Below are 22,362 nucleotides of genomic sequence, written 5' to 3' on the forward strand. Positions count from 1 at the left end.
AAAGGAACCGTGGAAATAGATATTTTTCCGCTTACTTCTTGCCTGTAACTTAAACGTAACCCTCCATCCAAATATAATCCAAGCAATCTGATCCAGGCAATAAAATATATAATATCAAAAATTATTTACTTTTCCATATATATTTCGAAATCTAATCGCAAATAAATCGATTTAAATAACTAACAATGTATCATCGTTGCTCATCGAAAGCGATCTCATTTAATCATATTTACCGTTTCGAGATCGATTCGGAGTATGACGTTAAATATTTGCCTATCGAAGAATTTAAGAAGCTCCATTTAAGAAACACAGGCAAATTAGATTTGAGAAAAGCGGTTGAAAAGTTATAAACCGATGAGATCGATAGCACTTAGCTCGAGAGCAATATTTGTTAATTGCAATGATCACTGCGTGGTTATGGTCGAAGATAAGAGAAATGATTTATTTCTCTTCGCGAATATCAAAAATTCTGACAAATGTACGTTTTTACATTTCTAAATACAATTCGTAATAATTCATCTTGAATTCGTTGAAATTTTCGTAAATAATATTTCGTAAATAATTTCTTGTGATATACCGATCTCTGAAAACGAGAAGATTCTTTGAACAAATATTTGGAGTACAAACAACGTTTTAGATATACACGTGTACAAATATAATTTACATAATTTTCACCGTTACAACTTCTTGTTCAGTTTCGTGATTGTTCGTGGTAGAAATACATGTTTACGATACGCAATTATCAAACGATAAATATTCATCGGTTAATTTTAAACATTTTGAATTAATTACATCGTGCACGATCCCATTAATATGTTCATTAATTGATGTAAATAGCTCATAATCAATTTTGTCGAATGAAATTCGGATCGATCGACTCAAATTTTTCCATTTCGTTCCATTTCGTCGATAAGTTTATTAGACAGGCGAATAAGCTTTCTCTTTCGAGTTATCGACGTTTCATACGAGGCAAGGTCGAAAGTATATATATATATATATAAGTATGGCTCGACATATAATTTTTATTACCATTTCCATTGCCTTCTTAAAAATCGACCGGCGTACAGGCTTTATGGTTTTTGCTATGAACCTTACAATACCTTTATATATGCTACTATTGCTCCGCAATTTTCGAAGCATTCGTCGAGGATAGAGTAATTTCAGAAACTATGAATAACTATGAACAATAACTATGATCGTTGGTTTGACATTTATATGGAAAGATAAAATCGATGAACGTTTAAATTAAAAAAATGAAAAAAAAAAGAATACGCTGCAAGATTCTAGATTTTGTCCTTATACACGCGAAAATGATACATCAAGCACTTGGCAATGAACTTATCATAGAAAGAGAAAGGCGTCGATGTTCCATGATACCAGATCCAGTTCTTGACCCGAACTGGAAGACGTATACAACTGGAAGAAATGGAAAAGATGCGAGTTACAGTTTTTTCCCCTCGTCTCGTAACTATATAAGAAAGTCGACCGCGGTGATCGAGACGCAGACTATCTTTGCGCGTGGTTGTTCAATTTCACTCTCATCCTCTGGAGCGTTTAAAAAATATCAAAGATGAAGAGACTGGTGAGTTCATCCTCGTCTTTTAAAAACTTAGATGAAGCTTCTAAAAGAAAAAAAAAAATTAAATTTCAAAAATTCTTTAGAGAGAATCGATTAATCGATCGGAAGGAAGCGTTAAAAATTTAAAACTCGGAAATTCCAAAGCGTGAAACCGTTCGGAAGAAAAATTTAAGGAACGCGGAAAACTTTCGAAAGTTTCGCAATCTGTAAAAAAAAAGAAAAATTGATTTCAGATCATAATCGCGTCGATGGTGGCGATCGCCGCCTCATACAGGAAAGGAAGAAGCAGCGTCTCGTCGAGTGTAGAAAACTTTCCGCCTTATCAAAGGCCCGTTTGGCATCCACCGCTGTACGACCAACACCGTTCGTTCAGAGAGCTTTCGCCGAAAACGCAACAGTATCCACCGTACAGGCAGCGATCCAATAGGCAGGATATACCGCCTCGGCCGGAACAATCGCCTTTCAGAGATCAACCGTATCAAGATTACCCACCGTACAGATACCGTCCGTATTACGAAACCGATCCATTCTTTAAAAACGTTTCGCACGGCCCGTCCTCGTACTTCGCTGATGGATCTTCGTATCATCAAGAGAGGGATCAGATACCGTACACGGGTAAACAGCCCTCGTATCAAGACGATAGGCAATTCTTCCGCGATGATTACCGATTCCCAGATCAATACGACAAGCCGATTAACTATTACAAAGAACAATCGGGGCAGCAACAGGTCGAATCGTTTGGAAGGGATCCGGAATATTTGAAGCACGGTAAGCACCTGGAATCAAGAGAGACTTTGTTGTCAAGCTTTGTCGAGAGATTTTCTCTTGCTCCTTTCAAGCAGATCAATCGATACTCGTTTAATGCTCCTCGTTTAGATTACAATTTTCTACACCACAATTGACACCGTTTTCTAGATTTTTTAAAAATAAATTTTCTAATTTTTTTAATTTAGAAAAAGACGCGTGGATTTTTAAGTAACGCGTATCGAAGAATAAAATGGATAAGATAGATTTTAATTAAGGAGAAATAGTTTGAAGCGAATAGGATCGGAAATTTGTTCTAAAAAAAAAAAAGAAAAAAGAGAAAAAAAAGAAGAGGAGAATTTGTTCAATCTTCAGGAAACCATGGTCTCGGATATGCGTTTGTGCCACCCATTTCACCGCACGAGAACCCTCTACCATTGAACGAGGAAACATCGACGACGATGGCACCGACCACCACCCACCAGCCATTGCACCAATCCACCACCGCTGCGGCTATCACCCAAGTTCATACGTCTTCAACTTCCGAGCCGAAAATGGCTCCTCTCAAGCCTTTATATACACCGACCATGCCACCCGTGAAAGCCGTCACCGATAAGGTATTTATACTTTTCCATCCAATAATTTTCTTAAAACGTGCAGATCGATAAATAAAATTCTCAAAAATCGATAATTTGTTTCTCGCTGCTGCTTCACGGTGTTAATATATATATATCCTCAAGAATAATCCGCAAGTTGTTCTTGAGAATTCTTTCAACTCGAAATTGATTTTCCCACAGATGCTCGACAATTGTTAATATTACCAACTCTACAAAAAATTCACCCTAGAGTTGTGAAATTCTCTCCTCTTCCTCGAATGAAATTTCTTAGATTTCCATCCTCCCGTCCCTTTGTTCCCGTTCACGCAATTGACCGATCGCCTCGCCGCGATTAAATCGAGAGTTCAATCCCCCTTCCCCCTCAGGCGTGAAAATTCCCTCGATCCGAACTTCCGCGAAGGAACTTTTTAATCAAACGATGCGAGCCACCACTTCTTTACGACATTCTTCCGGTCCGAGTGCCGTGCGAGGCAACGATGATCTTACGATATGTAAATATCCGATAAAAGTTTGGTCAATTGGTTCCAGCTGGCTGGCCACACCACCACCATCGCCACCACACGCGTATCGACCCCCCTAATTTCTACGGTCACGGCGAAATTGGCCGATTCGACGAGCACCGAGAACAGCTTACCTGTCACGGAACCTCCGATCGTATCTTTCGGACGACAGTACGTAATGCCATTGTCACGACTCGTTACTTGCTCGATCGAATTTGCGGCCGAATAGCCGCATCTATAACCGTTCTCAACGATTTGTAAGAACGTGGCTTTCCGCACCGTCGAATCGATTCCCCGGAACGGAGCAGATGACTCGGATCCTCCGAATTCTTCGATTTGTCGCGACAATTTTCAATTTTGAAATTTTGAAATTTTGCTTGGCAAAGTATAATAATCGAGACTCGACAGTTATTTTCGCGGCTATACGGTTCGTTTCACGGTGATAATTATTCTGAAAAATTAAATTCACAATTATTCCAATTCTTTTCGATTATTCGAGATTGTAAAAGATTAAATATTTCGAGTAGATCTTCGCAAATGGAATAGAAGGAATGGTTTCTCGATCTTTTTATTTTCCTAAAATTAAATCTTATCTTTAAATTGATTCGTACAATGACTGTATTTACCCGTACAAAAAAATAACGAAGGGTACAAGATACATATTCACGTTTGTTCTCCTCACAGGTCAGCGGCTCCAGTCGAGTTTCCAGCGGTCAAATTCACTTTACCAACGTCTTATTACCTCCCTTCAAGTTCAAAGGAAAAGCTCCAGCAATCTCTGCTCAGCTACCTGTTATCGCAACAGTCGAAAGACTCGGTGAAAAGCGCAGCGAGTATCGTACCCACGAGCCACGAATTATCAGATACCTTAAACAGCAATCTAAACAACAAAGTACAAGGCGCGGTGTTGAATTACGTGCTTCCAGAAGAATCGAAGGACGCGTTGAAGAGCACGTTGCAGAATTCACTGTTGAACTATCTCCTCCAGCAACAATCCAACCACGGATCGACGTTTCAACAACCTTCCCTGTTCGAGGCGACGAATCACGCCCCGTTAACCTCGATCGTTGACAGGCCAAAGATGACACTGCCGAGTATACCGATCGCTACTTTGTCACCGGTTTCTCGCCCGTTCTCGCAACCGATAAACTACATCCCGATATCGATGCCAAAAGTGTCCCCGTTCGCGGCTCAAGACTCGTCCCCCGGCCTCCAATTAGATATAAACTCGTTCCCGAGAATCGATAAACTTCAAGGTACGAATCGTTCCTCGAGAGAGAAACTCGCCTCGGGGGATACACGGTCGTTAAGAGAAATTTAATCTCTTTTATCGGCCGCGTATCTCACCGCGATCAACTTTATTAGGAAGCCCAGTTTCTGCTCCCGCCTTCCCAAACTTCTGTAATTCTGAAAATTCCATCCAGTTCCTCTCTCTCTCCTTTCTCGCGGGTCTTCAATGGATTTTCGATGGATATTCCTTCCCTTTCTCGGCTTCCTCCCCTTCTCACTTTTAGTTCCGAACTGAAGGTCCGGATTTTAAGGAACGTTTATTCCGAAGAGCTGTGATGCAACGCGTGGTGTAACCGCGAAATTCTGTTTTCTTGAAAGCGGTGATGTATCTTGCGTTCTCTGCGTTACAGACACGAGTTTACCCACCAGCCTGACCTCGAGCGTGTTCAACAGTTTACCTGGGGGGATAAACGGCGGCATAAGTGGTAGCATATCCGAGGGCGTATCAAATGGCGTACCAACTTTGAACTTGGGCCAGAATTTCCAATATTTAGGCCAGATGCGACCGTTTGAACCGGCGAGGAGTCAATCGTATTCCACAGGTACGTGATATATATTAAAAGAATCATCGACGAAGAGGAATAGAAAGAAGTTTTTGTTTCCATCGTGGTATTTGTCTACGTGATCGTACTGATCCAAAACGACGATCTTGTTGATCTCGATGCATCAGCATAAATGTAGAATTCAGAATATTCTAATGTATCGGTACGATATAAAAATTTGGTTGTCTTAATAATTTATAAATGTAATTTATAAATGTGTTCAGCGTTGGATGATTATTCTGACATATTTATAAATAAAAATAATTTTTACGATTTTGAATATTTAAATTATATCTCTTTCGTTATTATTGTAGCGTCAGGATTGACAACAAAATCTGAACTACGAAATGGAGGATTTCTTTTCAGCAATGAATAGTATAATGTTTGTAAAAATATGAGACACTTGGCGAGTGGATTCTAGAGATTGAAACGATGTCCGTTTAATGGCTCGACGAATTATAAGCATTTTAAGTTCACTTCGGATGAAACGAGACGGAGATAGAACGGTATGACGCGATAAAATGATATAACGAGAAGACAAAGTTATATTTGCTTGTAACTCGTTAACACATCAACGTATAAACGTTTAAAATCCACTCTTCAAAAAAGTGTCCTACATTTTTATAACCATCGTACATGTATACATCTTTTCCAATAAATTTCCCGTATAATATATCTCGTATAATCGATCGGGAAATTCATTGCATCGTGATAGAACTCTTTCCTTTGAAATACTTAATCTTCAAATGACGGGTCTTTGGCGCAGGATTGCAGTTACAGCTGGGCGGTTTCGGAGGGATGGATTACGCGTTGCGCTCCACTAATCCTGCCCCACGTTCCACCAACCTGGGCATTACAAAATTGGGCTTAAGTTTGCCAGAATTTCCACGCTTCCTACGTCCCACGATACCGGCTTCCTACGTTCTCTGAGGTAAATTTTCCATAAACTGCTCGTGTCAAACGATCGCCCGTGAGCTTTCAACGTCTTGTACAGTCCAACGTCTCGTTATATTCACGATACTTCTCGAATGAAACTTCTGTTTGCGGTTGTTGAGAAATTTGTTTTCTTTTCTCTCTCTCTCTCTCTCTCTCTCTCGATATGGACTTTCTTATTCACGGTTACAGCACGGACCTCGAGAAGTTGGTAAATCCTCCTGTCGATGGAGTGAAACTTGTACGATGCTTGGCCTCGATATCGTACAAGTCGTGGGTGTGTTCGTGGCTGGTTTTGCCGGTGAAATTTTTTTCCATCGAAAATTGTTATATCGTTTCGAATACACGTGTAACACGAGTTCCCGTAATCACTCGATGGAAGTTTGTTGTTCAACTGGCAACTACTATACAGACCGTTGAAATTTTACGAAGCTGTGCTGAATTTTTACGGAGCAAAAATTTTTTTCTTCCTTTCTTTTTATCGTTTTCGTCGGAATACGTCGGATCGATTAATCAATTTCGGAACCGAACACGTCGTTACGCTTGAATATATTTTTTGCCGGATGTGATTAAGCGTATTCGTTTATTGAGGCAAAACGTCCACGTAAAAGGCATAACGTGAAAATAATTTTCTTATCGCGTGTGTTGTAGGATGAATTGAAAACAACCTTTGACGAACGAAAATAGAAAATCCATCGTTTGGAAAACAAGTGTTTATTAAAGTATGACAAAGTATTCTAACAGACTGCCAAAGTGTAAAAATTTCTAGGTTACACTGAGACATGTATTTCATAGTATTGTAATCGTGTTGTAATTTAATTTAATAAAAAGATAAGTGTATCTATTTAAAATATGATATAAATTATATGTAATTTATTTATAATACGTAACACAAGGATTATGGTCAATATCGTAAATTAAATATAATACGATCAAATCCGAACAAAGCGATTCCTAACCTCCAATCTATCATTCGTTCTCATTCACTTTGTCACCGTTCGATATTGATACATCGATATTATTTCCACTGTATTTTTTCCATCCATCGTGTTTTTTCAACCGTAATATTCCCAGATTACAATCCCTGTATCTTTCTCCTTACAACAAACCGGTTCTATTCCCCGAATATTCGTAAACGTCGTAGCGCGATTTCGTTGCAGATTGAATTTCGACAACGCTTCGTAACCACTTCTCTATGACCATTGTCACCGAGAATTGCATTGACTCGAACAAATACCACGAGAACATCGCAGACTTTTTCGCTTTCCATTGTTCTCGAAAAATCTGCAGATAGAAACGTATTCCCTAGAGTTTCAAGATAAAAAAAAAAAAAGACCGATATAACGTCTCGACAATTTATCTTTCGCCATGAAATTCCATGAAATTTCTTTTCGATGAAAATTGTGAAACGAGAGAAAAAACGAAAAAAGAATTCGAGACGTCAAATTACGCCATATCTTATTAATTTCGGTCGATCCGTGTGAACGATTCTCGACGATTTACTTACCTTTCGAAATTTTATCCTTTTTTATTCTTTCGATGAAAATCTGAAAATTATGAGATTAAAATTATGAGATAAAACAAAGTTAATTTATACTATATTTTTATTAATTTTGACAAGTGTCCGTGTGTTTTCTCTGATTGATTCTTCGTGTATGTGTCCCATATGTTTTTTGCACTCGCGTGTGAATATGTATACGGTATTGCCATCGGTACATACAGCGTTTTTTTTTTGTTTGGATAATTCATTTCATCTTTTTCTTTTTCATCTTCTTCTTCTTCTTTCTCCATTTGATTCGTCTCGCTTACGTCTAATCGTCGAACTAAAGTTTCTTTTTTTTTTTTTTTCACAATCCCTTATATCTATGCCCTGTATAGACCATTCGTAATAATGATTAAGAAATTTATAGGAAAAAACGTAATCTTCTCATGCCGAAGTGACACACTCTCAAACATGGACACTTATTAGACGTTCCACTCCGCTTATTTATACTTTTTTCTCTTTCTTCTGTCTCGTTCTCGTTCCAAGGAAGTAGAAACCGGCCCCCTTTCTCGAGAATTTCCGCGAAATTCACAATCATTCGTATATTTCTCGCGTTCTTCATATCGATTAGATATATGTATATTTACACAGATGTACAGTGCTACCCTCATATACTCTCGTTACAATACTGTTTCCCTTAGTTGAAATGTCCCGCACGCAGCATTTCGAAATATCCAAAAGAAAAAAAAATGTTTGAGATTTTATTATTATATTCCTTTCCAATGTCTTCATTTTTTTAAATATCCGAACAAAATTCACGTGTGCTTTTAAACTTGACTTTTTTAAAAGTAACTTTTAAAAGAGATTGGAGAATAAAATTTTCTCTGATAATTGAGAAAGTGAAAGATTCTTTTTACGATTTAAATGTTCCTGAAAAATAAAGAAACGCTACGTAGGAGGGCACTTCTCGACTAAACAAGTCGGAGAGTACAGATATCTCTCGTATCGTGTATCGTACACGCATACACGTTTATGTACAGAAGAAGGAAGGGTTAGAAAAATACGGAGCGATCTTAGCAGGATTGTAAGAAAACTTTTATAATGCGTTTATCAAGTGCGTTGCGTTAAAACAATCCGCTAGGCTGTTTGTTGAGCTTCGCTCGCCGTGATAAATACGCTTTGCCTTAATTTTTCTTCTTGTTTTGAATACAATAGTTGAGCGTAAAGATGCTTAAAGAAAGAAGCTTTGGTCGTCGTTTCGAGAATTTTCTCGCGCGCTTAAAACAAAAGAAAAGAAGAGGAAGAAGAAGAAAAAAAGGGAAGAAAGTAAGAAAATAAGGAGATTGGTAAATGATTTCGTGGTATCGAGGGATCGATTTGAATCTTTCGCATTAACGAACGACAAGAAATTTAATCCAATTAATAATCCAATTGATATTGGATTTATTCTTTGAAAAAATAGTCTCTGCGATGGCGTAATGATTCGAATACATTTAAAAGTGAAACTCTGGAAAATTGTCTAGAATTATTTTTCGTTGGTAGACAGTTTTATTTAAAATTATTATTGGATAAATGCTTCTATCTCACTGTTGAAAAATACCCGTCGAGAGAAAATTTTTTAAAATTTTTTTCAAACGCATTTTCATCTTTAACATATTCGTAGAGTAAAATTTTCTCGAAAATTGCTTTTTTTAAAAATCAATACTGCCGACGAATCTTAATGCTAACGTCTAGCGTCTATTTCTGGCGAAAACTAATTTTCGAGAGAGACGCTACAGAACTTTTACTCTCAAATGGACTCCGTGCACCGTGAAAGTGACACCGCAGCACCATCTGTCGAATCGAATTTAAATGTTGGCCGATGGAAGGGAAAGTTTGTCGCGCCATTATTAAAGGACAGAAAGTTGGTCGATTTTGACGGCGAGGATTCGCTGTAACGAAATGGATTGACGGGGCTTTAAGAGATTTCAGTTTAAAGAATTAGACGTGAATTAAGAGATTCGATGCAAATCGAAAACGCGGTAAATGCGCTTTTTAATCCATCGCGTTCCGTCCCGCTCGATGGAAATTTCATTCTTGTCGATCGATTCTGTCGAGAAAAAGATTGGAAAAAAGGATAGAAAGAAGGGAAGATCGTCGACGATTCGTAATGCGAGTTCATGATCATAAATTATTATGGGGCAATTTAATCTTGAATGGGGTGAAAGGTAAGTAACAAAACCTAGCTTTATCACAATTCATCGAGAAAAAAGTTTCCCTAAAGGTTTTGCCTAGCACATGCGCACTAGCTTTGTCCCTAGTAATTAGTAATTGCGGTGTATCTAGGTCTTACGAGGAATGTGAACGGATGGTCATCGTTTCTGGAATAATAAATAAGCGCCTTGAAGAAATCTCGCGAGATTCGATTCGAAGGATTGAAAATGAATCTTGATCGCGATGAGCAAAATCCCTCTCTGTTCGAAACTAACTTTTGGGAAATCTTGTTGTTGTTTCCTTGCGAAATTATGTTCGTTCGAAACATCTTGATCTGAAACTTTGCATGGACTCTGTTTCTTTAACTCGTGTTGCGGTTTAAGTAACTTTGGAAGTAAGTTTGCATTTGTGTTTGGTGGAAATGTATTTGGCAAAAGGTGTTTTGCTCACTGGCCTCCTCTATTAACGTTTTATTCCATTATTTTTGCGAAACGAGAGGGGGAATCGTGCGAAATTTTAAATTCAAATTCCTCTCGAAAACGAAGTTCCATTTTGGTTTCAATTTTGTTTGTCAACGTTTAATAGTATACAGGTAGTATTAGAATTTGTAATACCATCCCATAAACGATTCCCATCCACTTACGCATTCCTTCTTAGCAAGCGATCTTCTATTCGCACGTATATCGCTTTACAAACCGATTGCACAGTTCGATCAATTCGTTAATATTACTACTAATTATGTACAAATATACATTGGAAGATTTTAAAGTTATACAACGCGTTCACAGAAACTGATAAGAGTAAAAAGCTTTGATTGTAGTTATTGCAGGATCGCAGGGTCAAACGCGCGAAACAACCGTGTTTCCTGTTGCGTTAACACACGTGTTTTCATCGCAGTCCATCTTACGCGTTCGAAATGCGATCAAAAAGGAATCAATTTTGCATCCCATTTTTTAAGATTCGACTCGATATAAATTCAACATAAATGGAAAAATTCATAATAAATGTCGTCATTGTTCAGCTATTTTCTTATCGAATAATTACATAATATTGCACGTTTAATCGCGGCTGAAATACGGATGATTAAGCGAGAATTTCTAGGGATTCGAGTGAAACGAGGAGAGGAGATGAGTGTGTTACGTACGTTTTGCATACGTATCGAAACGATTGGTTTGGTTTCAAGTTTCGTTCCCTGAGATCCAATTTCCAAGAATTGATGGTAGCGACTTACTGATCGTAAAATAAGGACTTAAATGTTGGATACAACAACAAACGAAACTTGTTCCTTTTCCAAAGTAATCGTAATACGATATTCAATCGCAGATGTTCCATAAACATGAATAATAAATAATTCAGATTAATAATTCGATAAACGATTTCCTTTCTGATCGCATCTCGTGCAGCATATGTTCGATCGGCTCGGATTCGATCGTATATACGGTTACCTGTCGTGTTTGTATTGATATGTTTGAAAATTCGGACGCCGGAAACTTTGGCAGACGTTGGTGGAGATGGGACGTGAAACGGAGCCGGTACAGGTGCTTCTGACGCGTCTATCTCGATTTTCCATTCTGTCGAACGCGTCACCTAAGTACACGATGTTTATCTTTGGAGGAGGAATCTCTCTTCCCCCTTTTTGCCCTCTCGGAGGCGGGATAGAAGCCGAACGTGCAGGCGGATTCCCCTCCCCTCTATCGATTTTCGTTTCACCAACGTTCCAAAGACAATACATAAATCTTAATTAGTAGCTGGAACGAATGGCATTGCGGGGGGGATGATGGATAGATCGAAGAGAACGAGCTAATAATCTCGCTCCGTCACTTGGAGAGGCGAAGTGGTTTTCACCGAAATTGCGAATTTTTTTTAGCCATTGGAAAGTGAGCGAATATTTGAACAGTGCACGTTTGTAGAACACAAGTATTTACGAAACTCGTACAAGAATACAGTGGGTGATCGAATTGTTACGAATATTCGAATAAATCCCGTAAATAACAATTCTCTATAATATTAAGAGAAGTGTGCAAAGAAAAATGTGCATGTGTATTCATATTCACGTTTCACGATTATTCTTCTGAATAAAAAAAAAAAGAAAAAGAAATTATTAAGAGAAGAGTTAGACTGCCTTATCGATATTAAGCGTGGATAACCGAAATAGATAATAAATGATTTTTTAAGGGATATAGGTCAGAATAGGACGGGGGAGGGGGCGCACCGCTCGAACGGCGAAGGAAGCCTCGGAAATGGCATCGTGGATTCGATCATGGACACGTTCGACAGCCTCGATTCCTTTCCCCCTTCGCGCGAATCAATTTTCTAGAATTCGAAAAACACGTTCCCGACGATATCGTAATGCGCAACCGTTGCCTCGACGGATTTATAAAATTCGGGTAAAATTGCGCCCGAGACTCGAGGACTTTCGTTTCGTTGGGAAACTTGTTCCTCGATCTCGTTTCAGAAGGACGAAAAACGGAACGACGAATCTCGAATCACGAAACGATTACGGGGTAGATCCGGTGCTTCAACCGGATAAATCGTACGTAGTACAAAGGCGTGGGATTAGACTGCGCGACGCGCAGGTGTACAGTGACGCGTAACAGTATGCCAGTGGAACTGGTGCTTCGCTTCCTCCGCTTTTTGAGCCAAAAAAATTTCTCTATACCTTACGAGCTACGATAATACTGCCACGGTATAATTCAATATCCAACAAGGTATATATATATATATATACGTAATTTTATATATACTATATATATATCATTTGCTCGTCAAACACGCCTTCCATCGATTTTACGCTTTAACCTGATGTTTATCGCTCCTTTTATTGTTAAACTCTCGTGTTCTTTATTCGTGTTATTTATACGAAGCCAGAGTCGCTCGAAATGGCAGGGAAACGTAAATTTCTCGACGCGTTCGACGCACTTAACGACACATCGCGCTTTAAAACACCGTGACTTCGTTTTTTTTCTTTTTTAATGCTCCGATATATCTATACTTATCGTTAGCTTAAATATTTATTTGGTAATTCAGCTCTAACATCGATGCACATCGCCTCCGGTATCGATATCGAACGAAATGATCTCGCGGCGAGGAAGGTGGACGATGATAAAGTGCCGGTGAGAGAATATTAACGATGATGTTTCGATAAAAGGACAAGTAAAAAGTGCACGACGATGTAATTCTATTCTTCATAAAAAGCTTCGATTCGGTTCTCGGCTCAATTTCGCACATCCATCGATCGATCCACCGCGTCGCGTTTAATCTTTTTCTTTTCTTTTTTAATTTCGCTATTTTTCTTTTTTTTTTTTTATTACAATCAGGAGAAAACGATCTCGTTCTCATATTGTCCATCTACAAAAGACTCGAAGGGACTACGAAAAGATATATATATATATATATATATACATATATACCTTCAGCCGGAACAAATGTTGAGCTATTCGATTGTCCAATTGTCTCGTTGTTGTTCCTCCATTCAAGATAAAACTCGATAAAACGAAATTGGGATACGCCTAGAAGCTGACAAGTTTATGAAAGGCTTTGCGAAATTCCGGATTGAACACAGTGTAAATCACGGGATTTACGAAGCTGTTCATGTACCCTAGCCAAGAGGTCACTATGAATGCGGTGACGCCTGGTTGACAGTCGGCAGTCAGCTTCGTGCAAATCGCGTCCATGATGTTGCACGTGAAGAACGGCAGCCAACAGATCAGAAATACACCTGTAAAAGTGAAACAAATTTCTTCTATATACGAACAAAAAGGAGAAAAAGAAATCGAAGATGACAATCTATCCATACGTGACATCCTTACAAAGTTTGATAATATCTCGAAAAGTCACAGCACTGATAGATTCGTCACATACACAGAATTAAGTATCAACGAACTGAAAAAATTAAACAACTTATAACCATATATATAATCTATCATTATTAATAAAACAATGTAAACGACGAAATAATAAACTCGAATTTTTCCTATCAAAATTCCCCCTCCCCTTCCCAAAATCGGACATACCAAGAACAATGGCCAACGTTTTCGTGGCCTTGCGCTCCTTCTTCGCCGAGCTTTTCTCCCGTTTCTTCTTGCTCGCCTTGTTCGCCTTGTATATGGTGAAACGCGATCCGGAGCCGGCATTTTTCTTGTCCTTCTTGCAGGTGGACGAGGCGGACATGACGCTTGGCGTACGCGCAAGCGGAAGAGGGAGAAGGGAGACGGTGCTCTTCAACCTCTTCAATTCCTGCTTGTTCGTTTCGCCGCCGTTCTTCTTCGGTTGCGAGGCTTGGCTGGTCGCGGCCGCGCCCTTGGCAGGCGGCGAGGACGAAGTCGAGGACGACGGGGCCGACGCGATCCGCGGGTTCGGGCTCGGGCTCGAATTCGTTTCCAGCACAGGTTCGTGTATCACCGCGGTGCTCGCCGCACCGTCGTATCCAGAATCCTTCCTCCCGTTCTGCCGTTCTCCGCCCAGTTGAGCTTGAGCCACTGCGCTGAAACGACAACTGCAATTCGAGTATCAGTGGCGCCGACGTCCACCTCACCATATTTGCTCTCGACCTGGAGGGTATATCTTGTGTCGTTAAGTTATGTGGCGAATATATGAGAGGATGGCTTGAGAACTGCCTCGCTTCAGTACGGTTTATATTTTGTTGATAATTAATATTTTGATCATGGGGATGCGTTTACATGATTGGAATCAATTAGAAGCGAAGGAAGGAGGTTAGAGGGAATAATAGCACGTTTTATATTATTATATTTTTCTTGCCATTTCTTCCGTGGAGGAATAGTGGAATTCTCTGCTGCACAATGAAACTTGCCTCGAGGGAAGCAAGTTTGCCTCCATTACTTGCATCGTGACTAGTAATGGAGATTGTTTGGCGTGCTCGAATTTAGTATTTCGAATTTCTGCTTTGTGTACGATCGTGAGAGAGAGAAAGAGCTCTTACCGTTCGGTATATTCGGATCGATCGAGATCCGAGTATAAATTGGATAACGAAAATTGAAACAGAAACTTGTAGTGAAATCGAAATTTAATATTGGTTTGACCGCTCGAGTGGGTAAGAACTACGAGCGTAAAGCATAGTTGAGTTGTGTAGCGAGAGTTGTTTCTATCCGGTTCTATCACCTGCCCTACGGGTACCGCTTCGAGGCGAGTCTGATCGTGTAACCTGTAGGGGCGAACGTTCGCGAGAAATTACTTCTCGTAACGAAACGACACACGCGCGGCGTTTCATTCGAAACCGATCGAACAATGAGCTACCGCCGCGTGCATTAACGTACCATCCATTGGCCATGTACGGCCAACAACAAACCCGTCCATGTAATTAAACTTGCTTGCACCGCCGATGGAACCGCTCTCGGCGATTAGTCTCAAAGACATCTCGCTGCGTGGACCACCACCGTTCCCATACGTATCGATCGTACGATTAGCCGGTATGTATAGCCGGTATTATCATCGCGTTACACGGGTTATCATTGGGCATCTCTGTGCTGCGCTACACTTTTCGTGTCGAAATTTATTCGAAGAGTAGAATATCCATAACATTCGATTACATTTCGTGGAATGTATTTTAACCGTGGAATTATTGAGAAAGAAAGCTACGATGATTGCAAAAGTGATAAAGTTAATTAAGTGTTCGTTCGTTGCTTTATTTTCTTTCAAATTTTTCAATTCATATCTACATATTGGTTATTGGTTACAAACATTGGAAATTACGTACATTAATCGGTTAATTTCTATACTTTGACAAAATTGAAATATAAGAATTAATAGACACGCGGTATCTTGTCCGTAAGCCAAAGAAATCGAATCATTTACAATCCCTTCTTATTCCATTCGTTATCCATTCCATTGTACAACGCGAACTATATACTAGCCCAAGCCTTTTCCTTTTTGCTCACTTACGTTTTGTTATCGTTAAGCTATCGATCGAGGCGACGTGTCTTCCGCGTTCAATCAATACTTGGTTACTACTCCAACTTGCTGGACCAGTGGACGTTCCACAAACAAACGAATCGATTTCACAGTGGACCGAGTTTATCGGTGTTTTCTTCCTATTTTTATCGAATGTGTCGGCGCAGTAATTCTTTACGCCAATGAATTATCGACTCCGTGGCCAATATATATATATATATATATATATATACATATAAAAAGAAAAAAAATTCAACCCTTCCTTTCGTCCAATTTTACGCAGGCAAATATACGATTCCAATTTTCCATCTCTCGTTTCATAAGTTTAACGTCCTCTCTCCTGAGATCTCTCCATCTCGTTCAATGGAAGATAAAGGGGCAATTAGTCGGTGACCCGAGGAATTTTGAAAGGAAGACGGCGTTTCGACATAAAACACCGGCAAATAAGAACCGATGCTATCTTAATTCGCAGATCTAACCAATTAAGATGGAACTTTAGATCGACTCAACTCCGCTCCTTCCAAACTCCTAACCGAAAATTCATTTCCTCCTGATGAACAGGAAAATAGTATTTCTCCCCCTTCTTCCTTTTTTTTCTCCAATGTTACGCCTCCCGTTTTCAATGCTAATTGATTCCATCCACCCCTTTGTCCTTCTCCATTATTTTTTTTTTCTTCTTCTCCTTTTTTTTTTTTTCACTCTTGTTAATTTGCCCGGCAAAGTTTCAACGCCTCCGCGTCTCGCCATTCTCTTCATTCGTCCAGAAAAACGGATCCACATCGGCCCGTTCTTTTTACCCTCTGCCAAGAACATTTTTAACTTCGTTCTAACCCTTGTTATACGTTTTTGCTTGGACTTATCACGCGGTGAAATTCATTAATTAGAAATTCTCGGGTGAGGAAGAGGAAATTAGGTACGAGGGATTTATATAAAAAGAGAGAGAGAGAGAGAGAGAGAAAGGAATGGAGAGATAAATAGACTGCTGGATTTTCAGGCAAATATATATTTTTCATATTATATCTTTTTTATATAAATATAGAATGTGCAGCTACTAGTGTCCAAAAATTATATAATCTACGAAATCCGCTTGATTAATCGATATAATTAAACCCGAATATAATTAAATGAAGATTCAATTTGCTTTAAGCAAAGAATTTTGCGAAAGTCATTAATAAAATCATTCTAAGCGATATTTATCCAAAAATAAATTTATATAGCTTGATCTCGTTTGATTAAATTTCCTATTAAAATTAGGAAAACTTGAAGCGTTATAATTTCGAAGATACTAACTTCGTGAACCATCGTTAGAAGCTTGGAATATTATCCTTTAAAATGTTTTTTATTCATCTCGATACGACTTCCCGTTCCCGAGATATCGTCGTGTAATGAAAAACTAATTTTCAACTATTTATTTTAAACCCGATTATATCTTATTAAAATTCGGGAAACTTTAAACCGCTGTAACTCCGAAGATATTAACTTCCGGTCAACGAGTGAACGATCATCAGAAGCGTGAAGTCTTTTCCTTTAAAATGTTTTTTTATCCATCTCGATACAACTTTCCGTTCCCGAGATATCGCCGTGCAAAGAGAAACCTAATTTTTAAATCGTTTACTATCTTCCTTCTTATCGTTTATTCGGATCTCTTACTCGCGCCTTTTTTCGCTGACTTATCTCAAACTCCAGACGCGATCCCTGGAAACAGTGCACATTTCCAAGAGGAAATATAAGACGCTAGCCATTCGTAATCTTCCCACCATCTTAAATACTACGAAAAACTTTAATTCTTAACCATAACCGATCGAGATGAAAAAGGGTTTTCAATGGCGCGATTTTCTCCGTTTCTCTCTTTAGATTTCTAAAATTTTTAATTCTACTTGTGAAATTGTTTCCTTTCCCGAACGATCCACCATACATAAAGATATATTAATTGAATCTATATCCACGTGAGAATCCACAGTCTAAAGATAAATTTGATTGAATTCTTACGCTGCTTCCTCGACGACAGTGGCCAGAAAGAACTCGGTGCTCTTATCGTTCGAGATGACCACAACAGGATCAAGGGGCGTCTCGTCCTCGTCCTCGTTGCTACCGGAAGCGGTGTTGGTCGGCTCTTCCATGCCGGGAGCCACGAGAGCCGCCGCCCCCAGCGCCGTCTCCGCAAACCTTGCCACAGAATACCCACTACGTGATCTTAGTCAAAAGCCTCTAAAAAAAAGCTTCTACACTTAGCATGCTTTTAGTATTTCCTCGGCGGCGCGCTAATCCGGCAAAAGGGGAAAAGTTAATCTATCATGCACAAAGCGAGGCGTGGTGGTACGCTTGCGCCTAGGCTCGCGCCACTTTCGTTCCGAACTTTGCCACGAACAAAGAACCTGGGCTTTTACTTCGTTGAATGTATCCTTCGCGATTCAGAGTGATCCTCGGGTGCCCTCGCTAAAATGAAAGTAATTCTTCTCCGAGAAGAAGAGAAGGGAAAGAGAATGAGAGAGAGAGAGAGAGAGAAAGAGAGGGAAAAGAAAAGATAGAAAAGAGGTGTTCTCGGAACATTTGATATTTCAATTGGCTCGCTTTCTATCGATGGAATGAGGAGGGCAATTATGTCGAAAAAGAGCAATTTGGACTTACTTTTGAATAGGATATTTTTATCGTTTCTTTTTTATCATCTTGTGGTAATAATGGAGGGTACATTTTTTTAGATTTATAGGTATCTTTTCGAGATTACTTGTGCGTGAATAATTTGAACATTTACGAGTGATCGTGTATAATCTAACCTTTGACATTTCAAACGAAATGTCCAGTTTCGATCGATTAATAATTCGAAGAGTCAATATAATTATCGAAAAAGAGGGATGTTTCGAGGGAGAAACTTTTTGTTCACCGCTTCGATTGTATAGTTCTTGAAAATTGATCATTGAAAATGTCTTTTTAATTATCGGTATTAGTCGATGATCGAAGGGTAGGGTTGAGTAATTTTGTGCGTGAATAATATGGACATTGGAAACCGGTCTATTCCGAATAATCGGATTATCGGGGATCCGATTACGTTACAGGTTGGCAATCGGCAAATGACTTAGTATTCAGAGTTCAATCTAAACGATAGTTTCCTCAAACTTTGCGTCATTTCGCTTTCGCTTTTGGTGACCGATTACAATTTCAATGACATTCTCTCGAAAGTAACCAGTGATTCTGCAATTTTGCCACCTCGATGAAGAGAATTGAAAAAAATCTCCTTTAATTTCCTCCAATTAATCTTACAAATACAACGGAATCGACGGTTTTAACAACAATCTGAAATAGAGATAAATCGATGTGATTGAATGTGCGTAGATTGCAGTATCAGCGTCATACAAGTTATCTCGGGTCAGGTCAGGTCAGGTCAGGAAGATTCCACGTATAGAGATGAATTTGATACAGAAACGATAAAATTCTTTCCTTCTAAATTTCCAGATAATTATTTTAAAACGTTTTCGTAAAGTGCACGTTTACAACTTCCAATTAATTTCAAATTCAATTTTCTCAGGAAAAAAAAAAAAAAAGAAAAGGAAAAAAAGAAGCGTTTCGAAACGCAAAAAATTCCCCGTTCTCCGTGTATATACCGTTCAAAGGAACACCGATAATATCAAATACGTGCAAATTCCACGTATATGAATAAGAGAGCGGAAGCATAGAGAGAGGAGGCTTGGATTTCACGGAAATTTTGGGCCGAGATTACGTTAAATACATGGGACCCAAGGGAAAAGACGAGCGTGCAGCCAAAATGTGACCGTTCCCATAAACATCTAAGTCTAATTTATCGATAATGCTCGTAACACGTAACCGTAGGAAGTGACCTATAAATAATAATCAGGGCGAGCGAAAGGGCACAGTTAATACTATACAAATTACCCGTGCACCCGCGCACGTAATTGCATTTCTAGCCGTACACGCGCACTCACGCACGCACGCACACCCCTACACCTTCGCCACGTACAACGCTCGATTCTCTCTCTCTTTTCCAATCCAATCGATTCGAAACAATCCACTTCAAAATCCTTTTCATACCAACGTTCCGCCCTGACGCGAGCAATCGATGTCTAGCATCCATAATGATAATAACAATAATAATAATAATAATAATAATAATAATAATAATAATAATATCCTCGAAGCATCGTGAAAAAGTGTAAAAGATCGAAGCGTGGAGGAGGAGTGCAGAGATCGAATCGCCATCCTCGAGATGAAATCTCACCTTCCGAGAGTCGTCTCTATCTCTCTCTTATTCTTCCGGGAGAGGAAGAAGGGAAAAAGAAAAAAAGAAGCAGTGGTATTAAATCATCTTGAAACCGACAAACAACAAGACTGCGCGCCTTTCAATCCGACAAATCGGTTCTTCCTTCTTCGTCGGTTCATTCTTCTCATCGATGAACGGATGCGCGACACTCGAAGAAGGGGGAGGGGCACAAAAGCCGGCAATTAAAGAAAAGTTGTTGGCTATTCAAGACAAGTACACCGACACAAACGGAAATGAAGATATTATATAGGGGAGAGACGCTTGAATATCTTCTCACGTTCTCCTTTCTTCTCTCCTCCGTTCTCTTTTTATTTTTCTATATATTCTTTTCTCGCTCTCCCCTTTCCCCACCCTTCTCTTTCAGCGGTATATTCCTGGAGGAAGGGGGAAGGAAGGGGAGGCGTCAATCTCTTTGCGAAATCGTCTCGTTGGAATGCAAGAGGCGCGCGCGAGAAAATTGAAAAAAATGACTCGATGGAGGAGCACGCGACACATTCGGAATGAAGGGCGGTTCGTCTTTGTCCGCGAATTCTCCCCCCTCCTCCTCCCTGAACAGATCAATTCCCTCTCCCCAATGAATTTATATTCATCCTATGTTTAAACAGCCAGCTCCTCTTTGATCTGTGAGAAGCGAGAAATCGCGTGGAGAGATTGAATATCGATTCATCTGGCGAGAAACCGTGCCTGATCAGAGAAACTGAGCTGTGTACATCTATCGAGATGTTGACGACGTAGACGTACGTTTTGCCGTCGTCGAGCATAATAAAGAGATACGGGGATTCGATCGATGTTACCCTCCTCACTCCCCAATCCTCTCGTCTTTCGAAGGGCACAATTTCCTTCCGTACGAAGGAGACATTTAACGAATCGGAAATACGGCCTTTGTCGATTTTTGCCTTCTTGAAAGGAGGATGGACATACAAATTTTACTTGTTTATGATTCATTTTAATTATCTTTAAGATCGTTGTTCGATAAATTTGAATTTTCTGTAATAATAATAATAATAATAATGATGATGATGATGATATTTGTTGTTCAAGTTGTTTGCGATCTTCATCTCGAGAATTCGATTGAAATGAATCAAAGGACAAAGGTCGTTTACGTTCATTATGAAACTTTCGATTGATAGGGGAGTGTTTGCGTAGTGGAAGTATGAATTATATTACAGAATCACGCTACCAACAACCACGATGCTTAACTCTATACAACATGCAACAGAATGACACATGCAAGTGATAAATACAAACATGCCGCTCCCCCGGCATTATATCAACGAAGTATCAGCTTTGATTCCTCGACTCTCTTCGAACGAATCCAAAAAATTTTAACAAATTAATTATTTCTTATATCTATCATTGCATTAATAGAAAGTGAAAATTCATCTCGCATTATGAAGTACCTATGCTTTTCTTTTCTAACTAATTTCTAATCTACGTTCACTTTCTACCTTGACCTTGGCGTCGATTCGAATGAAATTCTTAATAAATTCTTGGTAATCTGTTCTTAAAGAATCTTAACAAAGCGTATAAAATATAGGCTCACCTGCGAGTGTGCGCAATGTTCTCTATTATGCTGCCCGGCTTAATGTCGCCCAAATTAGGCTTCCTATTGGCCCTCGCTTTCCTCGCTCTGTTTCGCAGCGCCTGGAAATGGCAAATTGTGAAATGATCGTCTCGAGACAAATCGGGAAAAATCGGTGACGAAATAAATCTTTTCGCGTGACGTAACACATATTTTATCGCCACTGTATCGAAAAATATCGACATTTGTCGAGACGTTCTTTTTCTTCTTTTTCTTTTTTCTAGAATAAACGTATGATATAATTTTTTCTTAAGAAATTTTTCGATCAATTCTAATTTCCGTAAATGCGAATAAAGATTATCTCTTAATATGATACATTATTAGTCGTATATTACGAATCTATTATCCGTCGAGGAAGATATCTTCGCATAATATTTATGGAAAACGATCAAAGCAAACAGATAATCGAATCGAGCTTGTGAATTTTGGGCCTAATAAATTTATACGTCTTTATAAAGATATAAAATCTGGGTAATTTCATATCTTTTCAATCTGTACGCGCAAACGGACGCAACGATTGTTAATACCCTCCCTATTTGAACTCCGTTTCACGTAATTATTATAGCGATATTTCGCGTCATCGGAAATTAATATCATAACGAATGAAAGCAACCATGCAAACAAAATTGTTTATGTATTCCGGCCAATGTAGAATAGCGAAGCAACCGTATTTATGATTAACCGCAACGTAATCGCAAAAGCCAGCATATCTGCGGAAC

At 39.2% G+C, this 22,362-nt stretch overlaps 2 protein-coding genes across 6 annotated transcripts in view; one reads left to right on the forward strand and one right to left on the reverse strand.

The window, feature by feature from the left end:
• The first annotated feature begins 1,459 nt into the window (after nt 1-1,459).
• Nucleotides 1,460-7,056, forward strand: LOC107997800 (adhesive plaque matrix protein-like). Its single transcript, XM_017056684.3, has 8 exons — nt 1,460-1,582; nt 1,813-2,347; nt 2,699-2,940; nt 3,469-3,611; nt 4,125-4,696; nt 5,081-5,272; nt 6,039-6,203; nt 6,857-7,056. The coding sequence occupies exons 1-7, from the start codon at nt 1,571-1,573 to the stop codon at nt 6,200-6,202; spliced, it is 1,860 nt and encodes a 619-aa protein (XP_016912173.2). The 5' UTR covers nt 1,460-1,570; the 3' UTR covers nt 6,203; nt 6,857-7,056.
• Nucleotides 7,057-7,791: 735 nt separating this feature from the next.
• Nucleotides 7,792-22,362, reverse strand: part of LOC108001555 (dopamine D2-like receptor) — a 136,946-nt gene continuing 122,375 nt past the window's right edge. Inside the window, exons 5-8 of one of the 5 annotated variants that reach the window (XM_062079513.1) lie at nt 21,605-21,705; nt 17,778-17,972; nt 13,895-14,376; nt 7,792-13,599 (exon numbers count right to left, since the gene is read on the reverse strand). In XM_062079513.1, coding sequence (XP_061935497.1) covers nt 13,391-13,599; nt 13,895-14,376; nt 17,778-17,972; nt 21,605-21,705 — 987 coding nt within the window. In that variant the 3' untranslated portion in view covers nt 7,792-13,390. The remainder of the gene's footprint in view (nt 13,600-13,894; nt 14,377-17,777; nt 17,973-21,604; nt 21,706-22,362) is intronic. The other 4 variants (XM_062079515.1, XM_062079517.1, XM_062079514.1 and 1 more) reach the window with 4 other exon arrangements.

Source organism: Apis cerana, linkage group LG9 (genome assembly GCF_029169275.1).
Source record: "Apis cerana isolate GH-2021 linkage group LG9, AcerK_1.0, whole genome shotgun sequence".
NCBI classification, from domain to species: domain Eukaryota; kingdom Metazoa; phylum Arthropoda; class Insecta; order Hymenoptera; family Apidae; genus Apis; species Apis cerana.